Raw genomic sequence first — 27,655 nt, forward strand, 5'->3', positions numbered from 1 at the left:
TGGACAGGCTCCAATATGTGCAGAACTCAGCTGCCAGGGTTCTTACCTGCACCAAGCCCTGGCAGCACATCAACCCCACCCTAATCCATCTCCACTGGCTCCCGGTCAAGTCCCGCATCACCTACAAAATCCTGCTCCTCACGTATAAATCCCTCCATGCACTTGCCCTCCAGTACCTATCTGATCTCCTCCACCCGTACACTCCGTCCTGGCATCTGAGGTCTCCATCCCCCACACCCGCCTGCCAACCTTTGGAACTCTCTCCCGGCAGAGATCCGCAACGCCCCATCCCTGGACTCCTTCAAGAAAACCTTCAAAACTCACCTGTTTAACAAAGCCTTTGTCCTATAGTCTACTCTGTTCTCTCTGTTCTGTTCTCTTCTGTTCTGTTTTTTTTTCATTCTGTCTCACTATTGTAAAGCGTCCTGGGGTTCCTTGAAAGGCGCTATATATAAAACCAAGTTATTATTATTATTAATATCTCAAAAAGTTATGAGCGGATTTGCATGAAACTTGGCAGAAAAGCAGGTCAAGGGCCAATTTAGAACCGATCATGTAAAAAAAAGCAGTATATACAAATTTAAATTGAAACCTAGTCGGACTGCTTGCACTGATAGGAAGTTAAGTCAGTAGCCTAATAGAAAAATAGATAAAAAGATAAATATGTAGCCTAGGGCTAACTTAAAGATAACTGTGTTAAAGGGCCGATGTTTTCCACTGCATTTCTCACTCAGTCAGATGTCTGTCTGTCTCTGTCTGTCTGTATTTGCAGGTGAGCCGAGACACACGTTCAACTTGTGCTAAACAGGCTGAAACTTTTCCCCAACAAACCCTGCACCCAATCCACTGTCATCACACAGATTTGACACACCAATAGGCAGTAGTAGTTGGTTTTTATTATTATTATGATTATTATAGCCTACCTGGTGGCTATAGCCTAATGTTCCCTATGCGTGTCTGTGGTAGGCCTACTCGATGAGTTTATATTGACTGTATGCACTTTAAGTGTGTCTGTCTGTACATGTATGGCATCTGTCTTTTTTGGCTGTGATATTTGTATAGTTTTAAAATGTATCCTAGGGTTACCGACCATAATACGGCAAGAGTTTCACTTTCTTCACCGAATCTTTTGGCGATGCCCCATGCTCTTCTAGCCCAGGGGTGGGCAACATGATTTTCCAGAGGGCCATACTGACTTACACAAAGTAAGCGAAAAGCCACACATTGGAGATCATACCTGCCAGGCTGCCAACACTCCCGATTTTCGTGGGAGTCTCCCTATTTTTAACCCTCTCTCCCACTGTTATTGGTAATTTCTCTCCCGATATACGTAGGCCCTAATAGTGATACAAATCCAATGGCCGTAGCAGATGAGACTAACATAATTCTGCCTTTTCTTGATTTTGTGGGGGTTGTTTTGTTTTTCTTCAAGGACGTTGGGGGCCGGATTGAGATGGGTCAGGGGCCAGGTCCGGCCCTGGGACCGCATTTTGCCCATGTGTGTTCTAGCCCCTATAGGCCTATATCTCAGAAGCAGTTTTATTGGTGACAAAAAAAAGAGAGACATCTTGTAGTGAATGAACGCATTGAACCAAGAGCGCAGCTTTTGTCATGCAAATAGGCCATACATTTGGCACACACACACTGAACCCGGGGTGAAGACAGTGCGCAGCGGGGGGGTGGGTGGGTGCTGGGCTGGGCTGGGCTTTGTGTGCCGGCATTACCCACTCACACTGAAAACTTCTGCTTTTTAATTGTTTGTTTGTAGGCTAGTAGCCTGTTTGGAAAGTGCGGCTCTGTCATTTGAGTCGCTGATGAATCCATTCGACCCACTCGACCATCTGCTTCACAGTAAGTCTTGATTACCTGTTTGCATGGTGGACAAACTTTGACGAGGACTAGCCGAGGAGAGCAAATAAGTGACGGGCTGTGTAAAAAAGTGTAAAATATAGTTCTATTGTCAATTCTGTATATTGGTATATAGGACAATTACAGTGAGGTGATTGTAATCAATTAACGAGTGATTAAAATCAAATATTGCAATGTGCCATGAAATGCAGGGGTCTTTGAGGAGGGTTCCCAGCTGTTCCATTAGTGAAATGAGCAATATAGTATACTTTCACTATTACACTCACTAGTCACAATTCAATCAGATCACTGTTACCTGCACCCACCCACCTGCAGTAGCCTATAGACTCAGTTCTGTCAATAGCCTATAAAAGCATAACTAACAACACAAAATCTTCTCAGATGGGACAAAATCTCGTTGGAGGACAATCAAATGATGGTCTGTGGTCTAATGTATAGATCTATTTTGGGGTCCTTGACATGAAGAAGTGTACCATCCCCTGCTCTATGCATGTTATAGGATTATGACTTACAGCAGGGGTTGGTTCTCAATGTGCGGTCTGGAGGCCACCAGGGGTCCGTGAGAGGGTTCCAGAGGGTCCCAAGTAGATTTCACTATTATTCAATTTAGGCCTACAAGAAGTTAACACAATTAGATAATGTACAAGGAGGACTATTTTGATCATACTTTAACTGTTATCTCTCAATACAGATAGTCATGGAATTCAGCACAAAATCACATCTCACAATAAGAAATATTCTCAGATTTGGGTTCAAGAGGCAATCCCATCAAATGGGGGGTCTGTGGCTCTAATGTGGACTGAATTAGCCGTCCTTAATATGAAAAAGGTTAAGAACCACTGACTTACAGGATGTGTCATTCTCATTTCAATCTGAAATACAGGTGTGGCACAAATCAAACCCCTACTACAACTGTTTGCGAGGATTCTCACCAGACATGTTACCTATTAGACACAATCGAATGACTTAGACACACAGAGAAATGACTAGCGCCCACTGAAAGCTCAAACTCAACAGTGAAAGTGCATTGCGGGCATTCTGGTACCCGTGCACAGTGAAAGTGCATTGCTGGCACTCTGGTACCCGTGCACAGTGAAAGTGCATTGCTGGCACTCTGGTACCCGTGCAGAGTGAAAGTGCATTGCTGGCACTCCGGTACTCGTGCAGAGTGAAAGTGCATTGCTGGCACTCTGGTACTCGTGCAGAGTGAAAGTGCATTGCTGGCACTCTGGTACTCGTGCAGAGTGAAAGTGCATTGCTGGCACTCCGGTACCCGGCGTGCACAGTGAAAGTGCATTGCTGGCACTCCGGTACCCGGCGTGCACAGTGAAAGTGCATTGCTGGCACTCCGGTACCCGGCGTGCACAGTGAAAGTGCATTGCTGGCACTCTGGTACCCGGCGTGCACAGTGAAAGTGCATTGCTGGCACTCCGGTACCCGGCGTGCACAGTGAAAGTGCATTGCTGGCACTCCGGTACCCGGCGTGCACAGTGAAAGTGCATTGCTGGCACACTGGTACCCGTGCACAGTGAAAGTGCATTGCTGGCACTCTGGTACCCGTGCACAGTGAAAGTGCATTGCTGGCACTCCAGTACCCGGCGTGCACAGTGAAAGTGGATTGCTGGCACTCCGGTACCCGGCGTGCACAGTGAAAGTGCATTGCTGGCATTCTGGTACCCGTGCACAGTGAAAGTGCATTGCTGGCACTCTGGTACCCGGCGTGCACAGTGAAAGTACATTGCTGGCACTCTGGTACCCGGCGTGCACAGTGAAAGTACATTGCTGGCACTCTGGTACCCGGCGTGCACAGTGAAAGTACATTGCTGGCACTCCGGTACCTGGCGTGCACAGTGAAAGGGCATTGCTGGCACTCTGGTACCCGGCATGCACAGTGAAAGTACATTGCTGACACTCTGGTACCCGGCGTGCACAGTGAAAGGGCATTGCTGGCACTCTGGTACCCGGCGTGCACAGTGAAAGGGCATTGCTGGCACTCTGGTACCCGGCGTGCACAGTGAAAGTACATTGCTGGCACTCCGGTACCTGGCGTGCACAGTGAAAGGGCATTGCTGGCACTCTGGTACCCGTGCACAGTGAAAGTACATTGCTGACACTCTGGTACCCGGCGTGCACAGTGAAAGTACATTGCTGGCACTCTGGTACCCGTGCACAGTGAAAGTACATTGCTGACACTCTGGTACCCGGCGTGCACAGTGAAAGTACATTGCTGGCACTCTGGTACCCGTGCACAGTGAAAGTACATTGCTGGCACTCTGGTACCTGCCGTGCACAGTGAAAGTGCATTGCTGGCATTCTGGTAATCGTGCACAAGCCATAAAAATTCTAGGCGGGCCACACCCTTCCAGCCCCTCCTTCAGAATGGGAAAGGGCTGTTTGGACTGGCATCACTGCCAAAGTGTCAGCCAAGAAGGGAGGAGCCCGGAGGGAGAGGTGGGTGTTGGGAGGGTTGCTTTTGCAACAATTTTATGGCGAGAGAATCAAGCCATTATGTGGAGCCAGATTCAGTTGCTAGGAGCGTGACTGAGTATGTCCCCATTCAGATTGCACAGTGTGATGTACAGTGGAGAGACAAATGGCTCCTCTCTCAGTCTCTCGAGCGGCTCTACCACCCATGGTGTGTAACACAGAGTCTGAGTACAGCATTATTGGTGTAATTGGGTTGTACTATAAGGTGTGTAACACAGAGTCTGAGTACAGCATTATTGGTGTCATTGGGTTGTACTGTAAGGTTTGTAACACAGTGTGAGTACAGCATTATTAGTGTAATTGGGTTGTACTGTAAGGTTTGTAACACAGAGTCTGAGTACAGCATTATTAGTGTAATTGGGTTGTACTGTAAGGTTTGTAACACAGAGTCTGAGTACAGCATTATTGATGTAATTGGGTTGTACTGTAATGTGTGTAACACAGTGTGAGTACAGCATTATTGGTGTAATTGGGTTGTACTGTAAGGTGTGTAACACAGTGTGAGTACAGCATTATTAGTGTAATTGGGTTGTACTGTAAGGTGTGTAACACAGAGTCTGAGTACAGCATTATTGGTGTAATTGGGTTGTACTGTAAGGTGTGTAACAGTGGCCGAGGAGAGAATGTAACACCTGGCTTGTGGTCTGCCCGGGCCTAAAGGCTGGTAATCTTTCCAGTCAGGTGAACGTGCTGGGGCATGTCACACCGGCCCTGTCTGGAAATGTGCTGAACATTTTCTGAGGCACACTGTGTACATGAGGCACACTGTGTACATGAGGCGCACTGTGTACATGAGGCGCACTGTGTACATGAGGCGCACTGTGTACATGAGGCACACTGTGTACATGAGGCACACTGTGTACATGAGGCACACTGTGTACATGAGGCACACTGTGTACATGAGATGCATGCATCACACAGCAAACGTTTGAACACACCACTTTTTTAAATTTCTTCTGACTATTTTATAGACACATTATAGAATAATATTAAAGCCATCAAAATGATGGGCGGGAAGCAAAAAGTTAAATTACATCACCGGCAGGACGTAGCACGTGGGGAGAGCTATTCTCCCCAGTTCCCCTCCCCCCTGAACAGGCGCCCCGACCGACCAGAGGAGGCACTAGTGCACACATAGCCTTAATTATATATATATATATATAGCCTTAACATTAACACTTAGAGAGGTGAGTACCAGGCAGAAAGCACTGTGCCATGTAGACATTAACACTTAGAGAGGTGAGTACCAGGCAGAGAGCACTGTGCCATGTAGACATTAACACTTAGAGAGGTCAGTACCAGGCAGAGAGCACTGTGCCATGTAGACATTAACACTTAGAGAGATGAGTACCAGGCAGAGAGCACTGTGCCATGTAGACATTAACACTTAGAGAGGTGAGTACCAGGCAGAGAGCACTGTGCCATGTAGACATTAACACTTAGAGAGGTGAGTACCAGGCAGAGAGCACTGTGCCATGTAGACATTAACACTTAGAGAGGTGAGTGCCAGGCAGAGAGCACTGTGCCATGTAGACATTAACACTTAGAGAGGTGAGTACCAGGCAGAGAGCACTGTGCCATGTAGACATTAACACTTAGAGAGGTAAGTACCAGGCAGAGAGCACTGTGCCATGTAGACATTAACACTTAGAGAGGTCAGTACCAGGCAGAGGGCACTGTGCCATGTAGACATTAACACTTAGAGAGGTCAGTACCAGGCAGAGGGAACTGTGCCATGTAGACATTAACACTTAGAGAGGTCAGTACCAGGCAGAGAGCACTGTGCCATGTAGACATTAACACTTAGAGAGGTCAGTACCAGGCAGAGAGTACTGTGCCATGTAGACATTAACACTTAGAGAGGTCAGTACCAGGCAGAGAGCACTGTGCCAGGCAGACATTATGAGACAGAGCCCTGAGAAGTGTCTGTGCCACCAGTAACCAAATTGACCATGTGAAGAGATGTGGTAATATCTGCTATTTGATCAGTCGAAACATTTCCCCAGAACTATGAGCAGGCATTTCTGTTTCCCATAGCCTGCAGGCAGTGTTCCTGCTTGGTGTGCCTGCCACTCCCATCGGGTTTGTTGGTAGTCGGCCATGGCGGGAGAGGGAGGGGCCATGGAGGGAGGGGCCTGGCTCGCTAGCCTCAAGCCCACACAGGTGAACTGCTGCCCGGGAGGAATGCAGGGGGGGGGGGTCTGACACACAGGGGGGGGGGGGGGGGGGGGGTCTGACACACAGAGGTGTGGTGGTACTTTTTAACTTTCTTAAAGGGTGGGGTAGAAATACAGGAAGGGAGTCAACTCTCTTCGTCACGGCTAACTCACCTGGGTAGGGTAGAGAGAGAGAGAGAGAGAGAGAGAGAGAGAGAGAGAGAGAGAGAGAGAGAGAGAGAGAGAGAGAGAGAGAGAGAGAGAGAGAGAGAGAGAGAGAGAGAGAGAGAGAGAGAGAGAGAGAGAGAGAGAGAGAGAGAGAGAGAGAGAGAGAGAGAGAGAGAGTGTGTGTGTGTGTGTGTGTGTGTGTGTGTGTGTGTGTAAGGAGGGATCAAGTCACAGCACACACAATCACATTCACTCGCTCGCTGACTCTCACTCGCTCTCATATCTCCCTCCCTCCCTCCCTACTGCACACACACTTAAAAAACACCACACACACTACACACAGCACACACTGCATACACACACAGCACACAGGGACGCACACACACACACACGGCTCGGCTGAGTTCAAGGGGAAAGAAGTCAATATTTGAGCGGACTGAACCGTAAGAGGGAAGGAAGACATATAAAGATCGAAAGAAAGAGGGAGAGCGAAGAGAAGACAGCAGTGTGTCTCTCCCCTCAGAGAGCTTTGGGACTCGACACAGGTGGATTAAAAACTTTTCAGAGACCCGTGGAGCAAAGCGAGAGGGGAGGATTCAGTGGTTTCCTTATTTCATTGTTGGACTTTTGGACTTGGATCGGGCAAGAGAGCAGCAAGAGGTTTGTTTGATCAGTACTCATCTCTTTTGCACCTAGTCATAAACCTCTTTTCAGTGTGTCTCCAAATGTGCCCGACTATACTGCTGCTTTCAATGTGTCTGGCGTCAGAGAGTGAGTTGAGTGGTTAGAGGTGTGTCATCTAAAATGACACCTCACCTGGTGGCTTTATAGTTGCATGCGAGGCTGACAGATTTGGTTGTATCTTACTTGATGTTAATGCTCTCTCTCGTGTGTGTGTGTGTGTGTGTGTGTGTGTGTGTGTGTGTGTGTGTGTGTGTGTGTGTGTGTGTGTGTCTCCATGATTAGCCACATCAAAGCAAAGAGCAGAATGTAAGGTGAAAGAAACGAGATCAGATCAAAGAGTATTCACACTGAGAGAGAGCATTCCCCCTCAGGTTTAGATAAGCACCGCTACCTGGACATGTTGAACCCATGGAGCTGTACAGTAGTTTATGTTGGCGTTGGTGGAGGAACAGCTTGGTTGGGGTTCAAAGCTGTGGTGATCCAGGTGTGTTGCACAGATGTGATTTACATTGCTGTCAAAGGGAGGGCCATGAGCATGGCCCCAAACCTCTGATCCCACCCCAACCTGATGATGTCACGTGGGGGTCAGCCCCACGCCCCGTGGTGGTATGTTCACCTGGCAGGTATGTTCACCTGGCAGGCTCAGCTTGCTGTTATTCACAGAGAAGCAACTCTTTTGAACTTCCTCGCCCTCCACCTCAGATCCATCCAGAGCAGGTTCTCAACGTGGGGCCCGTGGACCACCAGGGGTCTTGAGGGGGGGGAGGGGTCCCCAGCAAATTGATGAATCGTCAGACTGGAGCATTATTTTGTTCACGAGAAGTTAATGTAGAAGAATGACTGTTGTGATCATAGTATCTCTGTTATCTCTCTACCTACGATACAGATAGTCTGTTATCTCTCTACCTACGATACAGATAGTCTGTTATCTCTCTACCTACGATACAGATAGTCTGTTATCTCTCTACCTACGATACAGATAGTCTGTTATCTCTCTACCTACGATACAGATAGTCTGTTATCTCTCTACCTACAATACAGATAGTCTGTTATCTCTCTACCTATGATACAGATAGTCTGTTATCTCTCTACCTACAATACAGATAGTCTGTTATCTCTCTACCTACGATACAGATAGTCTGTTATCTCTCTACCTACAATACAGATAGTCTGTTATCTCTCTACCTACAATACAGATAGTCTGTTATCTCTCTACCTATGATACAGATAGTCTGTTATCTCTCTACCTACAATACAGATAGTCTGTTATCTCTCTACCTATGATACAGATAGTCTGTTATCTCTCTACCTACAATCTACAGATAGTCTGTTATCTCTCTACCTACAATCTACAGATAGTCTGTTATCTCTCTACCTACAATATACAGATAGTCTGTTATCTCTCTACCTTCAATAGAGACAGTCTGTTATCTCTACCTACAATAGAGACAGTCTGTTATCTCTCTACCTACAATACAGATAGTCTGTTATCTCTCTACCTACAATAGAGACAGTCTGTTATCTCTCTACCTACAATACAGTATGTTATCTCTCTACCTACAGTACAGTCTGTTATCTCTACCTACAATACAGATAGTCTGTTATCTCTCTACCTACAATACAGATAGTCTGTTGATTGATTGATTGATTGATTTTATTTGATGTATTGTAACAAAGAAAACATGGAACAGAGGACATGCATCTCGGAAAACATCATCAAGGATTAAAACACAATAAAGTCAAAGACTTGTTTCCATTGTGGTCCTTGGTCTAGGACAGACAATACAAACAACACGAAACAAGCATAAGTACAAAGAATGATAAAAGAGAGACATAGACTATAGACTACTATACAATACTAAAATACAAAACAATGCTCAAATACTAAAAGTAATAAAAATACATAAAATAATATAAAATTAAATGAAAGAAAACCAAGACAAAGTGCATCTATGCTGTGACATTATCTAAAAGCCAGGATTTGACCTTCATTTTAAAAGAAAGCTGGCTGGTAGTAGTCTTGATCGGGAGGGCTAACATGTTCCAGTTTACAGCTCCACTAAACCTAAAAGAACATTTGCCCATGTTGGTTTTGCCCATGTTATCTCTCTACCTACAATCTACAGATAGTCTGTTATCTCTCTACCTACAATCTACAGATAGTCTGTTATCTCTCTACCTACAATATACAGATAGTCTGTTATCTCTCTACCTTCAATAGAGACAGTCTGTTATCTCTACCTACAATAGAGACAGTCTGTTATCTCTCTACCTACAATACAGATAGTCTGTTATCTCTCTACCTACAATAGAGACAGTCTGTTATCTCTCTACCTACAATACAGTATGTTATCTCTCTACCTACAGTACAGTCTGTTATCTCTACCTACAATACAGATAGTCTGTTATCTCTCTACCTACAATAGAGACAGTATGTTATCTCTCTACCTACAATCTACAGATAGTCTTATCTCTCTACCTACAATATACAGATAGTCTGTTATCTCTCTACCTACAATATACAGATAGTCTGTTATCTCTCTACCTACAATCTACAGATAGTCTGTTATCTATCTACCTACAATACAGTCTGTTATCTCTCTACCTACAATCTACAGATAGTCTGTTATCTCTCTACCTACAATACAGTCTGTTATCTCTACCTACAATATACAGATAGTCTGTTATCTCTCTACCTACAATATACAGATAGTCTGTTATCTCTCTACCTACAATACAGTCTGTTATCTCTACCTACAATCTACAGATAGTCTGTTATCTCTCTACCTACAATACAGTCTGTTATCTCTCTACCTATAATCTACAGATAGTCTGTTATCTCTCTACCTACAATACAGTCTGTTATCTCTCTACCTACAATCTACAGATAGTCTGTTATCTCTCTACCTACAATACAGTCTGTTATCTCTCTACCTACAATCTACAGATAGTCTTATCTCTCTACCTACAATCTACAGATAGTCTGTTATCTCTCTACCTACAATCTACAGATAGTCTGTTATCTCTCTACCTACAATCTACAGATAGTCTGTTATCTCTCTACCTACAATCTACAGATAGTCTGTTATCTCTCTACCTTCAATAGAGACAGTCTGTTATCTCTACCTACAATACAGTCTGTTATCTCTCTACCTACAATATACAGATAGTCTGTTATCTCTCTACCTACAATACAGTCTGTTATCTCTCTACCTACAATCTACAGATAGTCATGTCATTCTAGACTAAATCAAATCTGACAATGAAAATATATATAAATATATAATATAAATATTCCCTGATTTTGGTTCGAGAGACAAAATCTCATCAAATGGGACCCTGTGGCTGTAATTTGGATTGTGGATGAAATTCAATTAAGGGTGTTTGATACGAAAAAGATTGAAAATCACTGAGTAAAAAGTAACATGAATCTGCTGTGTCACAGTTGCCTCCCTTCCAGTTCAATGTCAGTGTTAGTGTCAGTGTCAGTGTTAGTGTTAGTGTCAGTGTCAGTGTTAGTGTCAGTGTCCATGTTAGTGTCAGTGTCAGTGTTAGTGTTAGTGTCAGTGTTAGTTAGTGTTAGTCAGTGTCAGTGTCAGTGTTAGTGTCAGTGTTAGTTAGTGTCAGTGTCAGTGTTAGTGTCAGTGTCAGTGTTAGTGTTCGCTCTTGGCTCTGGTCTTTTCTCAACTCGGCTCACAGGTCAAGTCTGTTCTGTTGTTTTCTTCACTGACCCAACCTGGCCAGTGATTTATGTGACAGCTTATGGTATGAACACACACACACACACACACACACACACACACACACACACACACACACACACACATACACATACACATACACACACACACACACACACACATACACCCTCACATGCATGCAAACACACCTGCTCAAGTTCACGGCGAGGTGCTACGTTACTGTTCCCATGTGTTTTTGGTGCCTAGAAGGGGAGGTCACTCTCGCCTCAAGGAGAAATTCCTTCTCTGAGTTATAGGCACAAAACACCACATTTTCATGCATGATGGTAGCCTGGTAAGCACGATGGTAGCCTGGTAAGCTCGATGGTAGCCTCGTAAGCTCGATGGTAGCCTGGTAAGCTCGGTGGTAGCCTGGTAAGCACGATGGTAGCCTGGTAAGCACGATGGTAGCCTGGTAAGCACGATGGTATCCTGTTAAGCATGATGGTAGCCTGGTAAGCATGATGGTAGCCTGGTAAGCACGATGGTAGCCTGGTAAGCACGATGGTAGCCTGGTAAGCACGATGGTAGCCTGGTAAGCATGATGGTAGCCTGGTAAGCATGATGGTAGCCTGGTAAGCACGATGGTAGCCTGGTAAGCATGATGGTAGCCTGGTAAGCATGATGGTATCCTGTTAAGCATGATGGTAGCCTGGTAAGCATGATGGTAGCCTGGTAAGCACGATGGTAGCCTGGTAAGCACGATGGTAGCCTGGTAAGCATGATGGTAGCCTGGTAAGCACGATGGTAGCCTGGTAAGCACGATGGTAGCCTGGTAAGCACGATGGTATCCTGTTAAGCATGATGGTAGCCTGGTAAGCACGATGGTAGCCCGGTAAGCTCGATGGTACACGATGGTAGCCTGGTAAGCACGATGGTAGCCTGGTAAGCTTGATGGTAGCCTGGTAAGCACGATGGTAGCCTTTAAAGCTCGATGGTAGCCTGGTAAGCACGATGGTAGCCTGGTAAGCTCGATGGTAGCCTGGTAAGCACGATGGTAGCCTGGTAAGCTCGATGGTAGCCTGGTAAGCACGATGGTAGCCTGGTAAGCATGATGGTAGCCTGGTAAGCACGATGGTAGCCTGGTAAGCTCGATGGTAGCCTGGTAAGCACGATGGTAGCCTGGTAAGCATGATGGTAGCCTGGTAAGCACGATGGCGCATATGCCATTATCTGCCCACAGAGACAATTACTGAGACATTTCATGTTGCATACTGTGGTGGTCTTTGTGTTTAGTGGGGGTAGTTTGTAGTGGTCTTTGTGTTTAGTGGGGGTAGTTTGTAGTGGTCTTTGTGTTTAGTGGGGGTAGTTTGTAGTGGTCTTTGTGTTTAGTGGGGGTAGTTTGTAGTGGTCTTTGTGTTTAGTGGGGGTAGTTTGTAGTGGTCTTTGTGTTTAGTGGGGGTAGTTTGTCTGCGGCTAAGCTTCTCATTGTTTCTTTTTTTTTTTAGGTCACTGAGGAATAATAGTCTCTCTCCCTCTCCCTCTCCCCCTCTCTCCCTCTCCCTCTCTCCCTCTCTCTCTCTCTCTCTCTCTCTCCCTCTCTCTCTGCAACGAAGAAGTAGATTTGAACTTATTATGCATTAAACTTGTTTTTGCTATTGCTGTAATGTGTTAATAATGTAAGTGTAAATTCATGTGTGTTTGTTTTGCAGGAAGGCGATGGGGAGATGGACGTTACATCTCTCAGTGGGGCTTCTTGCCGTCCTCCTGAGTAGCTGTTGTGCTGACAATGGTGAGAAGGAATCATCACGAACCCTTTCTCATTACAGTTCATACATGAGATGTTCTTCAGTGCAGCAATAGCTAGAGAGATGTGGTGATTTGGTAATATACTCAATTTAGTTTGACAGTCTTCTCGCCAAGGTCAGCAGGCTTGTTTACACTTTAAAGACATGTTGAGAGTGAGTCATTGTTATTTAGGAAGCAGACATGTAGAGGAGGGTAAGCTCAGACCAGACATTACTGAAGGCTTAGAAGCCCTTTACACGAGAACAGTTTCTGGAAGAAACGACACAATCGTTTCCTTCACACCTTTTCCTTCACACCTTCTCCCTGTTTACATGAGCGCTGTTGAATTTTTAAAACGCCGTAATGTACATGCCAGGTCGCTAGGTGGCAGTGTGATGGTCAACGGGGCGTTGCTCGTCGCTCCACAACTTGGAGAGTGCCGGGTCAGCCTATAAATACTTCCGCGACTTCCTTTTAAACACTTCTCTCACAGCAGCGGTAAACTTTGAACAGAATCACAGCCATGGCGAAAGCAAAAAGCAAGTCCGACTACTTTGTCTCTTCGTGTTGTTTTCCTGACTGATGCTGTTGTGTAACTCGCGCACGGCAATGACGTAATCACGTGTGTCGCGTGTGCAGGCACGTCAGAGTTCCTGAAATGAGCCGGGTCAAAGCGATTACATGGAGCGCTCAGCGGGGAGCGTCACCAAGAATTCCACTCTGGAGGGTGGTTTCAAAATGTGTCGTTTCCTAAGCGCAAATTCGCTGTCGCCGTCTAAAAGGGAGGCACTAACGATAAAATAATTCCCCGTCACCATAGGAAACCGTCCTCGTGTAAAGTGCCCCTTAGTCTGACTGGCTTGAAGCAGCCTGGTGGACTTAGCTCTCCCATTGGTGCCGACCATTTCAGTCGGTGCCGGATGGTAATCCCATTCTGCTCCCTGCAAGCTCTCCAATTGGCTCCGACCCGCTCTGCCTGACCGGCTGCGACCATTTATGGATTTCCTTTCGGCTCCCTCCGTGTCGAATCTGTGGATCTCAAATGCCTCTGCTGCTGTGCGTGTCGAATCTGCCGATCTCAAATGCCTGCGCCGGCCGCTTTGAAACAATAACAACAGCAGCGCTAGCCGCTAGCTTGTTGCTACACGCTGAAAACGATTGATGTTGTGCAATGAAGCCAACCTGCATGGTACTTTCGGTGGATGGCTGTAAAGGTATTAAACAGAGCCTTTTCCCCCACTAGTCCACAGTGAAGCTATTACCAGCCAGACTCTCCCCCACCCCTTTGCAGGGAGAGAGTCTGGCAAGCGAGACTACTGAAGGCTAAATGACAAGTCAGGGGTGTGTGAGAATTAGGGGCGGGACAGAATATCAATACTTCCTCTTCAAATACATTATTAATATCGATACATAAAACAAGTTGGTAAGCACTGAAATGTGTCCAGGCTTACGGAAAACAAGTTGATTATGGTAAATGAGTATTTTTTTCATTCACTTATTATTTTTTTGTAAACTTAATTTGCACAGATTGAAAAGGTTTTAGTTGTATCCTTCCTTTAAACATTTATTTTTTCTGATTTCCCCACATTTTCTCCCCAATTGTACTTTGCCAATTCCCCCTGCTGCCCCTTTCGCTGCCCTACCCCCTCTGCCGGTCTGGGGAGAGCCAGAGAGACACACATGCTTCCTCCAATACACATGCAGTTGTTAGCCGCTTCTTATCACCTGACAGCGGGGAGCTTCACCGGCTGGACGTAGCATGTGGGAGGATCACACTATTCCCTCCAGTTCCCTTCTGCCCCAAACAGGCGCCCTGACCGAATAGAGGAGGGGCTAGTGCAGCATGTGACCAGGAGACATACCCTCATTCCGGCTTCCCACCCGCAGACACAGCCAATCGTGCCTGTATGGACACCCGACTAAGCCGGAGGTAACACGGGGGCGCGACCCTGCGACCCTCGTATTGGTAGGCAGGGAATCTACCGCTACAATACCCGGATACCCCTTCTTTTGAACTCAAGAACTGTTATGCTTACTGGCAGTTCGGCCTTTTGCCAGTTTATGACTATTTTGCATTGGAATGAAGGCACACATGGACAAGTTGCTGTGTGTGTGTGTGTGTGTGTGTGTGTGTGTGTGTGTGTGTGTGTGTGTGTGTGCGTGTGCGTCTGCTTGTGCGTGTGAGTGCGTGTGTGTGCATGTGTGTGTGTGTGTGTGTGTGCGTGAGAGAGAGGAAGAGGCACTACTAAGCTAAGACTCTATGCACTTTGTTGTAAATTGATGAAACAATTTGTCAGTTGTCAGTTGTCAAAGTCTGTCAAACTGACACTACAATGCAGTGAATAAATACTGCTTTAAATGACTACTTTTTTCCTTTTTTAGGGATGTTCTTTCATCAGTTACACAGATATTGTGATGTATCGTAGATGAATTGTCTTGCAATGTATCGCAGAATCGTGGTACCATCATTGTCGTGGACAGCGTATCGCGTATTGCGAGTCGGTTATTCCCACCTCTAGTGAGGGTAAGACGTTGGGTGTTACCGCAGGTATTCCAGCTATGAATCATGTGTTTGACTCTGACTCTCCTGCCTCTGTGACACTACTGACTCTACTCTACTGACTCCGCTCCCCCCGACAGCCAACTACTGCCTGGCAGCCCGGGCCAGCACCTGCTCTGTGTGCCTCCAGGCCGGGAAAGGCTGCGCCTACTGTCCTGACGAGGTGAGAGCGAGAGCAGGGAACAGCTAGAAAACTGAACATGGAAGAAGTCACTTCAGATCTTTAACCCTCGTATTGTCCTCAAACTCATGTCATGCAAAGTGATCTTTTTTTTTAGTGGTACAGTGTGGTATATCTAAAAGATTAGCACCAACATTGAGTTTGATCAATTTTGATTTTTGTGTGCGTTATCAGAAAAAAAAATCCCTATTATAAAGCCCCCCCCCCCCCCCCCCCCCAAAAAAAATCCCCATTATAAAGCCCAAAAAGTATTTTTGGCCCTCCAGCTATTTTTTTTTTTTTTTTTTACAAAAAGCATGCATTTCATTACTTTCTCTGGGTTTTTTGTAGGTAAGGCTTCCAATTTTAAGATTTTATTGGTCATTACAAAACTGATGTCATTTTGATGGCATCATTTCCATGTTTGGCATCAATTCCATGTTTCCATATCATCAAAATCACACCAAAATGATTTTAGAGCGAGCTCTATTGACCATGAATTCCAATTGAACATTTATACTTCATGGTGCTTTTATAAACAGTCAAACCAGACCGGGTCAATTTGACCCAGACAACAAGAGGAACTATTTTGAATTCAATGAAATGAGGTCAAATAAAGTTTATTTGTGAAGGGCATAGTATTGAACCACCCATGTGATTTTCGGGCAATTTGATGGAAGAACACCACATTTCTGATGGAAAAACCTTTTATTTCGGGTCAAATTGACCCGAGGACAATACTTAAATACTAAAATGATGGCCTTGGATGGAAATGTTGCCCTTTATGTGGCAAAAACATCTCACATCTGTAAAATGAATTATAATATTCAAATAAAGAGTTGCAGAGTCTAGGATAACAGCCCCATAATGTTTTATTGTCTTAATCAGCAGCTTGTCATTAGTTATTTTCCATTTACTTTTTTAAAAGGTACGTTATATACAGTATAAACAGTGAAGCAGTGTGTCAAACACACAATATGAAAATAAAACCACAAAAATATATTTAAGACATTCCATCTACATATCGCTCCCATTACATGATTATGCACGTGGTCATACATTCTTCATCATATTGAATACCTTTGCTCAAATATAAGCAATATATTTAATCAAAGCTTCTCCGGGGTGCTTCCCTTACAGCGGTAGGGTCCTCGACTTATGATGTAATAAGAGGGCGTTCTTCACTGTGATAATGGCTGTGTTGCACCTCGAACCTATTGCGTAATCAGAGACAAGAATCTCCTTAAGGGTTGTAAGGCTTTTACACAAAACATGTCCTTCAAACTAATATACATCAAACAAGAAAACTTACAGGCTGAATTCAAAGTGATTCTACAAAGTATTTTTCCTGCAAGGTCTTGTTGAGAAAGAAGGAAGATGTGGCTGATGAAATGTCCTGTCTCCCCAGACCTTCAATGGCCCCCGCTGTGACCTGTATGACAATATGAAAAGTAGCTGCAGTGCTGGAGCAGCGATCACATCTGAAAGCACCTTGAAGATCGAGAGCGTAAGTCCTTCCATCTTTACACCCTATATGGCTTTACTTTCTTTCATAGGCGGAATCTGCAAGTAGGCGAGGACATATTTCACCCTAGTGGCTGAAATAATTGATGTCACTACATTGAGTCTACCCTCTTTTTTTTCCTCAAGATTTTTTTATCCCATTTTTATCCCCCATTAGTGCTAATTTTAATTTGTTTATCCTGGTTGCTGCTCCACCATCTGCCAATCTGGGGAGAGCCGAAACTGGCTCCATGCTTCCTCCGAGACATGGGCAGTTAGCCAGCCGCTTCTTTTCACCTGACAGGGGAAGCTTCACCGGTAGGACATAGCACGTGGGAGGATCACGCTATTCCAACCAGTTCCCCTCCCTCCGAACAGGCGCCCTTAACGACCAGAGGAGGCACCACATCAGCGACCAGGATATTGCATGTTTTGGTGTGGGGTTCCTATATGAAGGAAACCCCCAGGGGGGCATGGGGAGAACATGCAAACTCCACACAGAAAGGCCCTTTTGACAACCCCACCCGGGCGGTGGGCACTCGAGGACATGCGGACGGGCACGCACTCTTTCAGCGCTCACAGCGTCCCAGGTGGGAATCAAACCCAGGACCTTCTAGCTGTGAGGCGACAGCGCTTACCACTGTGCCACCATGCCCCAATTGAGTCTACCCTCTTAAAGTCCATGGCAGACATAAGTGTCCTCCAGAGGCTGTCCCGGGCTCATGTTTACTGCTACAGTGACTGATCTGATCTGAGGCATCCATTGCTGCCAAGTTCTGCCAACCATGTCATGCTGGCTTGAAGGGGGCTAAATAAGGATCCAAGTTTAGGCTACATTTTGTTGAGGGAAACATTGGCATGACCATGTTCAAAGAGGTCCCTTGGTGGGAGTGGTGGCCTAAAGGTTAGAGAAGCGAGCTTGTGACCGGAAGGTCATCGGTTCAATCCCCGGGACCGGCAGGATCGATCTGGGTGGGCAAAGTGAAAAGGCAGCGCTTGCTCCTCCCTCATTACCACCACTGAGGTGCCCTTGAGCAAGGCCCTTAACCCCAACTGCTCCAGTGGAGCTGATCAGTGGCCAGCAGATCAGACTGTGGTTGTACTGCTCATCTTCCAGGTGTGAATGTGTTTTGTGAATGTGAACAGGGCGCTCCTGAAAAAGAGAGCATTGCTCTCAGTGAGACTCCCCCTGTATAAATAAAGGTAAAAAAAAAATCTGAATGAGAATGAGAATGTGTTCTATTGGTATCCACAACTCTCCCCTTTACACACATGCCCACTTTATGCTAATAAACAACGCTGAGGAAGGTCTTTGACTGAAACGTCTGTTGTCTGCTGCCCAGGTTTGAGGAAAATAAATCATATGAAAAGACATTTGGAGTGCTGGCTTCTCCCTTCTCTGAACACTTTATGCTAATACCATGCAGTTTTTGGCAAAATAAACCATGCTTTTTTTTTGCATGCAGTATAAATGTGTTATTTTGTATTTGAATGTTTCTGTATACTGGGGTCCCTAAACCTTCTTGGAATGACATAATTTGGGTGACTGGAAAGCTGAGACTCTTGGGGATTCAATTGCCCCAATTTGTATTCATGTGTGATGTTAGTCCCCATAGTAGCCATTCCATTGTAGTGAAACCATTTTTCTTTATGGTTTTGCATTTACACTGCCAGTTTAAACATACGCCTTTAGGTCAAAATGGTTTTCAGATGATGAAAAACAGAACATTCAATCAGGTATGCCTAAACGTTTGATTGTATTTTAGTGTATGTTGTATTAAGTATCTTTTTTCTCCCCCACACCTCCTGCCCGTGCATTCTCAGGCGAGGCAGATTGACGTTAAGCTCCAGCAGTCCCAGATGGCTCCACAGCAGATGAGCATGTCCTTCCTGCCGGGGGAGGAGAAGGTGGTGGACATGGAGGTGTTCGCTCCCACCAAGGGCCCCCTGGACCTCTACATTCTCATGGACTTCTCCAACTCCATGGCGGACGATTTGGACAACCTCAAGCGGATGGGCAAGGAGCTGGGTGAGAGACGGGACGAGGTTCTGACAGGGTTCCCACAGGTCCTTGAAATCCTTGAAACTTTGTGAATTTGAGGGGGGGAATCAAGGGCTTGAAAGTTTTTGAAAATAGAGATGTGCTTGAATTTATATATTCTGTGCAAGAATAGAAACAACTCTTAGGCCACGTTCACACAGCCACCCTTAGTGCTTGAATCTGACTTAGTGCTTGAATCAGATTTTTGTGTGTGCCTGTTCACACAGACTTTTTAAAAGTGGCCCATATCAGACTCCAGTGTGAACAGGTCGCAGACCTGAAGTGACCCGCATACACAGAAGAACAACTATAACGTCACATGCAGCACACTGCTGTTCTACGTAAACCCGGAAGAAGACAGCAGTAAACATGGAGGTAGCTGACGATGTTGTTTCATCTGTTGTTTACGGTTTAATTTACAAGTTATTGTGCAGTGGAAGCCAGCGAATACAGGAGCAGATGATAGCGAGTAGGAGGAGAAAGAGAGCCAAAATTTTAATTATGGCATTTTGTGGAGCAATAGCAGCTACTTCTTGCTTATACATACTGTATAAGGTCTAAAACCTCACTGTCCCTCCACTGATTAGCTCCCTCGCAGCTGTCCTCCATGTTTGTAATCACAATCTGCCCGCTTGGTCCTCCCTCCTCCCGCCAGCGCAGAATAGTGACGAATGTCGCTCTGGGATAGCGTAAAAGTCACATTGAAGCATTAAGTCAGATATGGGCCAGATGTCTGTTCACACCGGAGTCACATTCCAAAACATCAGATTCGAATCTGATGTTTTTCCACATTTGAAAGTAGCCCAGGTCGTCTTTAAAAAAGTCACTTTCAATGTGACTTGTACTGTTCACACAGTCATGAAAAAGACTGACCTGAGTCACTTAGGGGAAAAAAGATTAGATTCAAGCACTAAGGATGGCTGTGTGAATGTAGCCTTATAGAAATGGAAGTTATTTCGATTTTTTGTTGTTAAATATAGGTTACTTTCATTCCACTGCCTGCATGTGTGTCTCCTTGTTTCATGCGCTGTCTCGCCCAAACTCTTTTTAGTTGTTGTCTGTGAGCTTCTGTAGAGCTGCTAGTTCTCATTATAAACATTCTCAGTTTTGTAGCAGTAATTCACCTTGATCCATGTATCAAACTTTGCTGAGTTGGGTCCTGGAATCTGAGGGAATTGGGCCTGGAAAGTCCTTTGACAGTAATTGAATTGGATGTTTCAGAAGGTGTGAGAAGAACCCTGTTCTGATGACTGTTGAGGATAGATTTTCTTCACCTATATAATCCTGCATATAGAGAGCCAAAGTGGAACGTCACTTCCTGCTTCAGCACTGTACCAGAGATTTTCATCCGCCATTTATTTTCCCGTAGACATGTCGTAAAATGCTTATAAAATAGTTGTACTTCGTTGAACCAAACGGTTCAGCTAACGCTATAATCGGGAGAGACCATAGAACATTTCACTTGGACCAAAACTTAAAAAAACAACATCGAAGAAATATTTTCTTTAAACCCGCATTTTTTTTTAAATGTTTTGGTCCCAGTGAAATGTTATGCGATCTCTCCTGTTTCTAAATATATCTGTACCGTTTGGTTTGAACCAGTAAAACTATTTTATATACGCATTTTACGAAATGTGTATGGGAAAATAAATGGCGGATGAAAATCTCTGGTACAGTGCTGAAGCAGGAAGTAGGCGGTCACTTTGCCTCTCTTATAGATGCTGTGACGCTGATGGTGGATGTGTTTCCTCGTAGCTTCGTTGGTGGAGAAGCTGTCAGACGACTACACCATCGGCTTCGGAAAGTTCGTGGACAAAGTGATTGAGCCCCAGACTGACATGAGACCCGAGAAGTAAGAAGGACAACCTGATGCAAACGCCTGCAAATGTGCTTTCATCCAGCATGTTGCTCCCATTACTTTTCTCTGCCTGTCTCAGGCTCCGCCAGCCGTGGCCCGACAGCGACCCGCCCTTCTCCTTCGAAAACGTCATCAGGCTGACCTCCGACACGGACTTCTTCACCAGCGAGCTGCAGAAGGAGAGGATCTCTGGCAACCTGGACGCTCCTGAAGGCGGATTTGATGCCATACTGCAGGCCGGAGTGTGTGGGGTTAGTACACGGCTGGGGAATCATTTATCCTGGGGGGCCAAAAGAAGTATTGTCATGCCGTAACCTCAAATTTTGTAACTAGATTAAATTATAGACAAGAAATGATAGAAAACATACTGTGCACTTATTCTTCAGTATTTATTATTGAAAATCACTCCGTCTTAGACCTCCTGGACCAGGCAGAACCATCATGAGGGCCGCTCCTGGCCCCTGGGCCGCATAATGCCCAGGTCTGGGTTAGTAGGATCTATAATGGCAACCCAATCGGCAGAATAAATAATCAAATAAATAAATAAATAAAATGAATAAATAAAATCTGCGTGGATGCATACAACCTCCACGTAAATTTGAAACAAAACGTCGGCCTTTTTCTCTTCTCTCAACATGAATTTGAAGCAAAGCGGCAATTAATTTGAAAACCACACCGCCTTTACAATGTTAAACGCAAATAAAACAACTTCAACTTTGGTAAAGTTTTTTTTCCCCTCAATATTTTATTATACATTTTTATAGAACAATAATACACGGACAAGAAAAACAAACCCAGACACAGGAAGTAAAAGAAAAGAAAAACAAATAAACAAAAATACATACATCATTGAAATTCAACATTACAACATGGTGCTACCAGCTGCATAAAGTGCTTGTGTTTGTAAAAGATATTGTGCATGGGATCCCACACAAGGGGTCCATAGCTGTGTTTCCATTACAGTTTTTCGCAAAATAATTGCGATATTTCTACAACTTCAACAATGTACAATTGCGACTTGTAGGCGTTTCCATTGAAGTTGAGTTGAGTGACGGCGCACACACCTGAACGCACTTCCCGTTACCAGCAGCTGCCACAGTGATTACGCACGGGATCTGCCCCATATCCCGTCCCCTGCATGCTCAAATCCAACCAATGGTCAATGCAAATCACAACATGAAGTTACAACGCATATAAACGAGCCTGATTATCAATTCAAAAGAAAAGAGTCGCAAAATGTTGCTGGCTGCGGTGAATGCAGTGAGCGCGACAGGCAGAGGAAAAAATGTAGCCTAATACCCTACAACTGGTCCGATTTAGAGATGGAGGGGGGAAAAGGCTGATTTGGTTCAATAATCAGAATGTTCTGTATTATAATTATAACATTGCACCTGAAACGTGTGTAATGTATTACTCACAGTCACTGTATTCACTTCAGTCAGGAGCACATACCGCACCGGTGTGTGCTTTTCATCACCTCATCTCGCCGCTGTGCCAAATGCGCGCTCACAGGCAGCCTGTCACCATGGACCGATTTCTGCCATTAAACATTATCTATTTTATATTTATTTTGCATAACACTCGTCTTTCTGCTAGCGTTGCTTCAAAGTTTTCCACTTGCTGCGGAGGTTTTGCCATGGCTTATCGAACCGTTTCTCCTTCATTTTCCGCTGCTTTTCCAAAGGAGAATGGGTCACATGACGTGCAAATGCGGAAAATGTGTTTCCATTACACTTTTGCGATAAACTGCTATATCGACACATCTGAAAAACCACCTCATGAGAGCGCAAAAACTTTTTGCGATATTTGGGTGGTTTTTCGAAATTTACGTGTTTCCATTACCCAATTTCTATTGCGATATTTAGATTTTGCGCATTTCTGAGGGTAATGGAAACACGACTCATGAGAGACCAGACGGGCGAGCCCCCCGTCACCTCTAACCTCAGTCACTTGTCATTCTTAACCTCATCAAAGTAGCCAAAAACAGGTCCCAGATATTTTAGAACAACTTTGGTTTTGTTTAGGCAAGTAACAAAAAGGTTCAATGTGACTTGCTGTTGAAATGGAGACGGCCCTCCGGTATGAAAGGCAAGTGTTTACGCCCTCGACACACACACACACACACGCACACACCCCTACCCCAAGGCGTAATACTCTTACTGGCCACCGCGCTATTTCCATAGCAGACTCTATGACGTTGATATACACATATCGAGAAACGGGATATGCAACGTATTTTTTTTTTCAGAAACGTGATATTTTACGTATCCGTGGATTGCAGAAACGAACAATGCCGACATTTTATTCTGGCGACCATTCTGATAATTGTGTGTGTGTGTGTGTGTGTGTGTCTTTCCGCGTGTGTGTCTTTCCGCTCTTCTCTCCCAGGATAAGATCGGCTGGCGTAACCACAGCACGCACCTCCTGGTGTTCTCCACTGAGTCGGCCTTCCACTACGAGGCGGACGGCGCCAACGTGCTGTCGGGCATCCTGCCGCGCAACGACGAACGCTGCCACCTGGACGCCCAGGAGAGATACACCCAGGACACCAGGCAGGACTACCCCTCTGTCCCCACGCTGGTCCGCCTGCTGGGCAAGCACAACATCATCCCCATCTTCGCCATCACCAACCACTCCTATACCTACTACGAGGTCAGTGGGGTTTAGTTACCCACACGGGTCTTCGAAAGCCTTGAAAGGTTGTGAATTTGAGAAAGAAATCCAGGCCTTGAAATTTCTTGAAAATAGACATAAATAGACATGGGTCATGTCTGTTTGCACGATGTGAGGTGTAAGTGTGATTTATGTGTGGACTATGTGTGACTCATCAGAGAGAGTTGAAGCTTGGAAGTTGAGACGTGTTCACAGATTATTCTTTTTCATTGTCTGTGAGCTTCTGTTAAAGCCTGCTAGCTCTCATGATAAAAAGAAGCATTGTAACAGTAATTAACCGTGATCCGTGTCTCAAACTACTGTATGCCATGGTGGTTCCATGAATTAGAGGGAATTGCCCCTGGAAAGTCCTTTTAAAAAAGACCTTGAATTGGATGTAGAAGAAGGTGTGGGAACCCTGAGTGTCAGAAGTTCACTTGACTATTTAGGACGTGGACGTTCTGTTGTATTATAATTAATTATAATTAATTATTATAATTCTGTTGTATTATTGTTATGTGACACAGAAACTCCACCAGTATTTCCCCATTGCTGAGGTCGGTCTGCTGCAAGAAGATTCCTCTAATATCCTGAATGTCATGGAGAAGGCCTTCGAGGTAAAATGCCACCTTGATTCAGCTGCACCCTAACCCTAAAGCTAACCCTAAACCTAACCCTAACCCCAAACCTAAACCTAACCCTAACCATTGATTCAGCTGCATGACTGAAAGCAGAGAGAATCCACATTCCAGATTGCTGTGATCAAACCCTGACAAATGCAACTTCTGTGGCCGACATCCTGTGTCCTTTTCCAGAACATCCGATCTAAGATGAGCATGCGTGCGGAGGACAGGCCCAAGGCCATCGACGCTGAATTCCTGTCCAGCAGCGGTGAGGTCGTGGAGTATGGAGCCTTTAAAATCAAGCCTGGAGAAATAGTAAGATGTGGAACAGCTGTTCGTACAGTCACAAACACAGTAGGGTTCAACCGCTCTTTAGACCATCGTTCATTCATGCAAAACACTCCATTGAAAGTCATACTCATGAGAATGAATTATTATGTAATCAGATAAGAGGAATTTGACTTGTACGTATGCAGTAGCGCTCACATCAATAATCCGAAGACAAATCAAGAGATAAAATTACAAAAAATCTAAAGTGCAAAAAATGGCAATAATCCAGCCTAGAAGTGACAAATGCATGAAGTCGTTTTCCGTGAAGATGATCTTGCTGAACAAAAAGTGTAAGTATCATACACTTTTGTTCACCACAGACCTTACTAAAGGGCTTCCAACCAAAAACCCCATTCAAAAAACTCATTGACTTGGAGACGAGGATGCGAACACGTTTCCGGGTTTTAGGACTCATTCCTGCACCACTCTATAAAATGTCATTGCAGGTTTTACAGCCTGTTCTTATGTAGCTGTAGTCAGGGAACAACCTCCACAATATAGCTCTAACCCAGAGTTACAGCCTGTTCTTATGTAGCTGTAGTCAGGGAACAACCTCCACAATATAGCTCTAACCCAGAGTTACAGCCTGTTCTTATGTAGCTGTAGTCAGGGAACAGCCTCCACAATATAGCTCTAACCCAGAGTTACAGCCTGTTCTTATGTAGCTGTAGTCAGGGAACAACCTCCACAATATAGCTCTAACCCAGAGTTACAGCCTGTTCTTATGTAGCTGTAGTCAGGGAACAACCTCCACAATATAGTTCTAACCCAGAGTTACAGCCTGTTCTTATGTAGCTGTAGTCAGGGAACAACCTCCGCAATATAGCTCTAACCCAGAGTTACAGCCTGTTCTTATGTAGCTGTAGTCAGGGAACAACCTCCACAATATAGCTCTAACCCAGAGTTACAGCCTGTATGTAGCTGTAGTCAGGGAACAACCTCCACAATATAGCTCTAACCCAGAGTTACAGCCTGTATGTAGCTGTAGTCAGGGAACAACCTCCGCAATATAGCTCTAACCCAGAGTTACAGCCTGTTCTTATGTAGCTGTAGTCAGGGAACAACCTCCACAATATAGCTCTAACCCAGAGTTACAGCCTGTATGTAGCTGTAGTCAGGGAACAACCTCCGCAATATAGCTCTAACCCAGAGTTACAGCCTGTTCTTATGTAGCTGTAGTCAGGGAACAGCCTCCACAATATAGCTCTAACCCAGAGTTACAGCCTGTATGTAGCTGTAGTCAGGGAACAACCTCCGCAATATAGCTCTAACCCAGAGTTACAGCCTGTATGTAGCTGTAGTCAGGGAACAACCTCCGCAATATAGCTCTAACCCAGAGTTACAGCCTGTTCTTATGTAGCTGTAGTCAGGGAACAGCCTCCACAATATAGCTCTAACCCAGAGTTACAGCCTGTTCTTATGTAGCTGTAGTCAGGGAACAACCTCCACAATATAGCTCTAACCCAGAGTTACAGCCTGTTCTTATGTAGCTGTAGTCAGGGAACAACCTCCACAATATAGCTCTAACCCAGAGTTACAGCCTGTTCTTATGTAGCTGTAGTCAGGGAACAACCTCCACAATATAGCTCTAACCCAGAGTTACAGCCTGTTCTTATGTAGCTGTAGTCAGGGAACAACCTCCACAATATAGCTCTAACCCAGAGTTACAGCCTGTTCTTATGGAGCTGTAGTCAGGGAACAGCCTCCACAATATAGCTCTAACCCAGAGTTACAGCCTGTTCTTATGTAGCTGTAGTCAGGGAACAACCTCCACAATATAGCTCTAACCCAGAGGTGGGCAGTCAGGGAACAACCTCCACAATATAGCTCTAACCCAGAGGTGGGTCAATGTTTTTTCTCCCTGAGGGCCATACTGACATACATCAAAATAAGTGAAGGGCCACACATTGCAGATCATACCTGCCAACACTATTAACTATATTAATTAACTATTTTTAACCCTCTCTCCCATTGTGATTGGTGGTAATGTCTCGTTAATCTCATGATATAATAGTGATACAAATCCAATGGCCGTAGCAGATGAGATTTACTAACATAATTCTGCCTTTTATTGAGTTTTATTGAGTTTTATGGAGTTCTTTGAGGACCTTGGGGGCCGGATTGTGATGGTCCAGTGGCCAGGTCCGGCCCTGGGGCCGCATTTTGCCCATGTGTGATCTAACCCTACTCATGACTACACAAAGACTCATACACACGCACACGCACACACTCACACACACACACACACACACACACACACACACACACACACACACACACACACACACACACACACACACACACACACACACACACACACACACACACGTGCGTTAACGTTTTGTGTGCGTGTTCCCCAGGGCAAGTTCAAGGTGCGGTTCAAGGCCCAGCGGATGGTGAACGAGGAGCCTGTCTGTCAGATGCAGCATGATGATAAAGAGGGGACCATGAGAGTCAAGCCCTCCACTTTCAGCACCGCCCTGAACGTTAAGGCTGAAGTCCTGTGTCCAATCTGCACCTGTGAGCAGGTAGCACGCACGCGCGCATGTACACACACACACTCACGCACACACACACACACACACACACACACACACACACACACACACACACACACACACACACACACACACACACACACACACACACACTCCTTTCTGATGGATTCACACCTGTGTTGACTGTGTTGATTTGAACATGATTTGAATCACCTATAAAGCACTTCACTGTCTGGCCGCTCTTTGACCTGAATGATTGTGTCCCTTGGCTACAGAGGCCAGAGCTCTCTCAGGTCTTCTGACCGAGGCCTTCTGGCTGTCCCAAAATCCAGGCTCAAAACTAGGATTTCTAATTTCATTTCATCTCGTAATGTTTGTGTTTTGATTGTACAGCACCTTGTAACTCTGGTTTTATAAATCAAGTTGACTTACTTACTTCCTCTTAATGTCTGTCCTCCAGACGCCCTCTCCTAAAGCAGCCAGATGCAACGGCAACGGAGAGCTGGTGTGTGGAAAGTGTCGGTGCTACGAAGGCTGGTGAGACCATGAGGATCCATTCCTCTTATCTGGAGGCTATGATGACTACCATTTTCAAAAT

At 45.1% G+C, this 27,655-nt stretch overlaps 1 protein-coding gene across 2 annotated transcripts in view; it reads left to right on the plus strand.

Annotated features, from left to right (window-relative positions):
• Positions 1-7,101: 7,101 nt before the first annotated feature.
• itgb4 (integrin, beta 4) overlaps positions 7,102-27,655 on the plus strand; it is a 45,959-nt gene continuing 25,405 nt past the window's right edge. Inside the window, exons 1-12 of one of the 2 annotated variants that reach the window (XM_083635565.1) lie at positions 7,102-7,340; positions 12,757-12,836; positions 15,473-15,555; positions 16,961-17,059; positions 18,880-19,084; positions 20,852-20,948; positions 21,034-21,205; positions 23,343-23,606; positions 24,134-24,223; positions 24,422-24,544; positions 26,920-27,087; positions 27,518-27,594. In XM_083635565.1, coding sequence (XP_083491691.1) covers positions 12,764-12,836; positions 15,473-15,555; positions 16,961-17,059; positions 18,880-19,084; positions 20,852-20,948; positions 21,034-21,205; positions 23,343-23,606; positions 24,134-24,223; positions 24,422-24,544; positions 26,920-27,087; positions 27,518-27,594 — 1,451 coding nt within the window. In that variant the 5' untranslated portion in view covers positions 7,102-7,340; positions 12,757-12,763. The remainder of the gene's footprint in view (positions 7,341-12,756; positions 12,837-15,472; positions 15,556-16,960; positions 17,060-18,879; positions 19,085-20,851; positions 20,949-21,033; positions 21,206-23,342; positions 23,607-24,133; positions 24,224-24,421; positions 24,545-26,919; positions 27,088-27,517; positions 27,595-27,655) is intronic. The other variant, XM_083635564.1, reaches the window with a different exon arrangement.

This window comes from Poromitra crassiceps (assembly GCF_964638095.1).
Source record: "Poromitra crassiceps genome assembly, chromosome: 4".
In the NCBI taxonomy this organism is placed as follows: Eukaryota; Metazoa; Chordata; class Actinopteri; order Beryciformes; family Melamphaidae; genus Poromitra; species Poromitra crassiceps.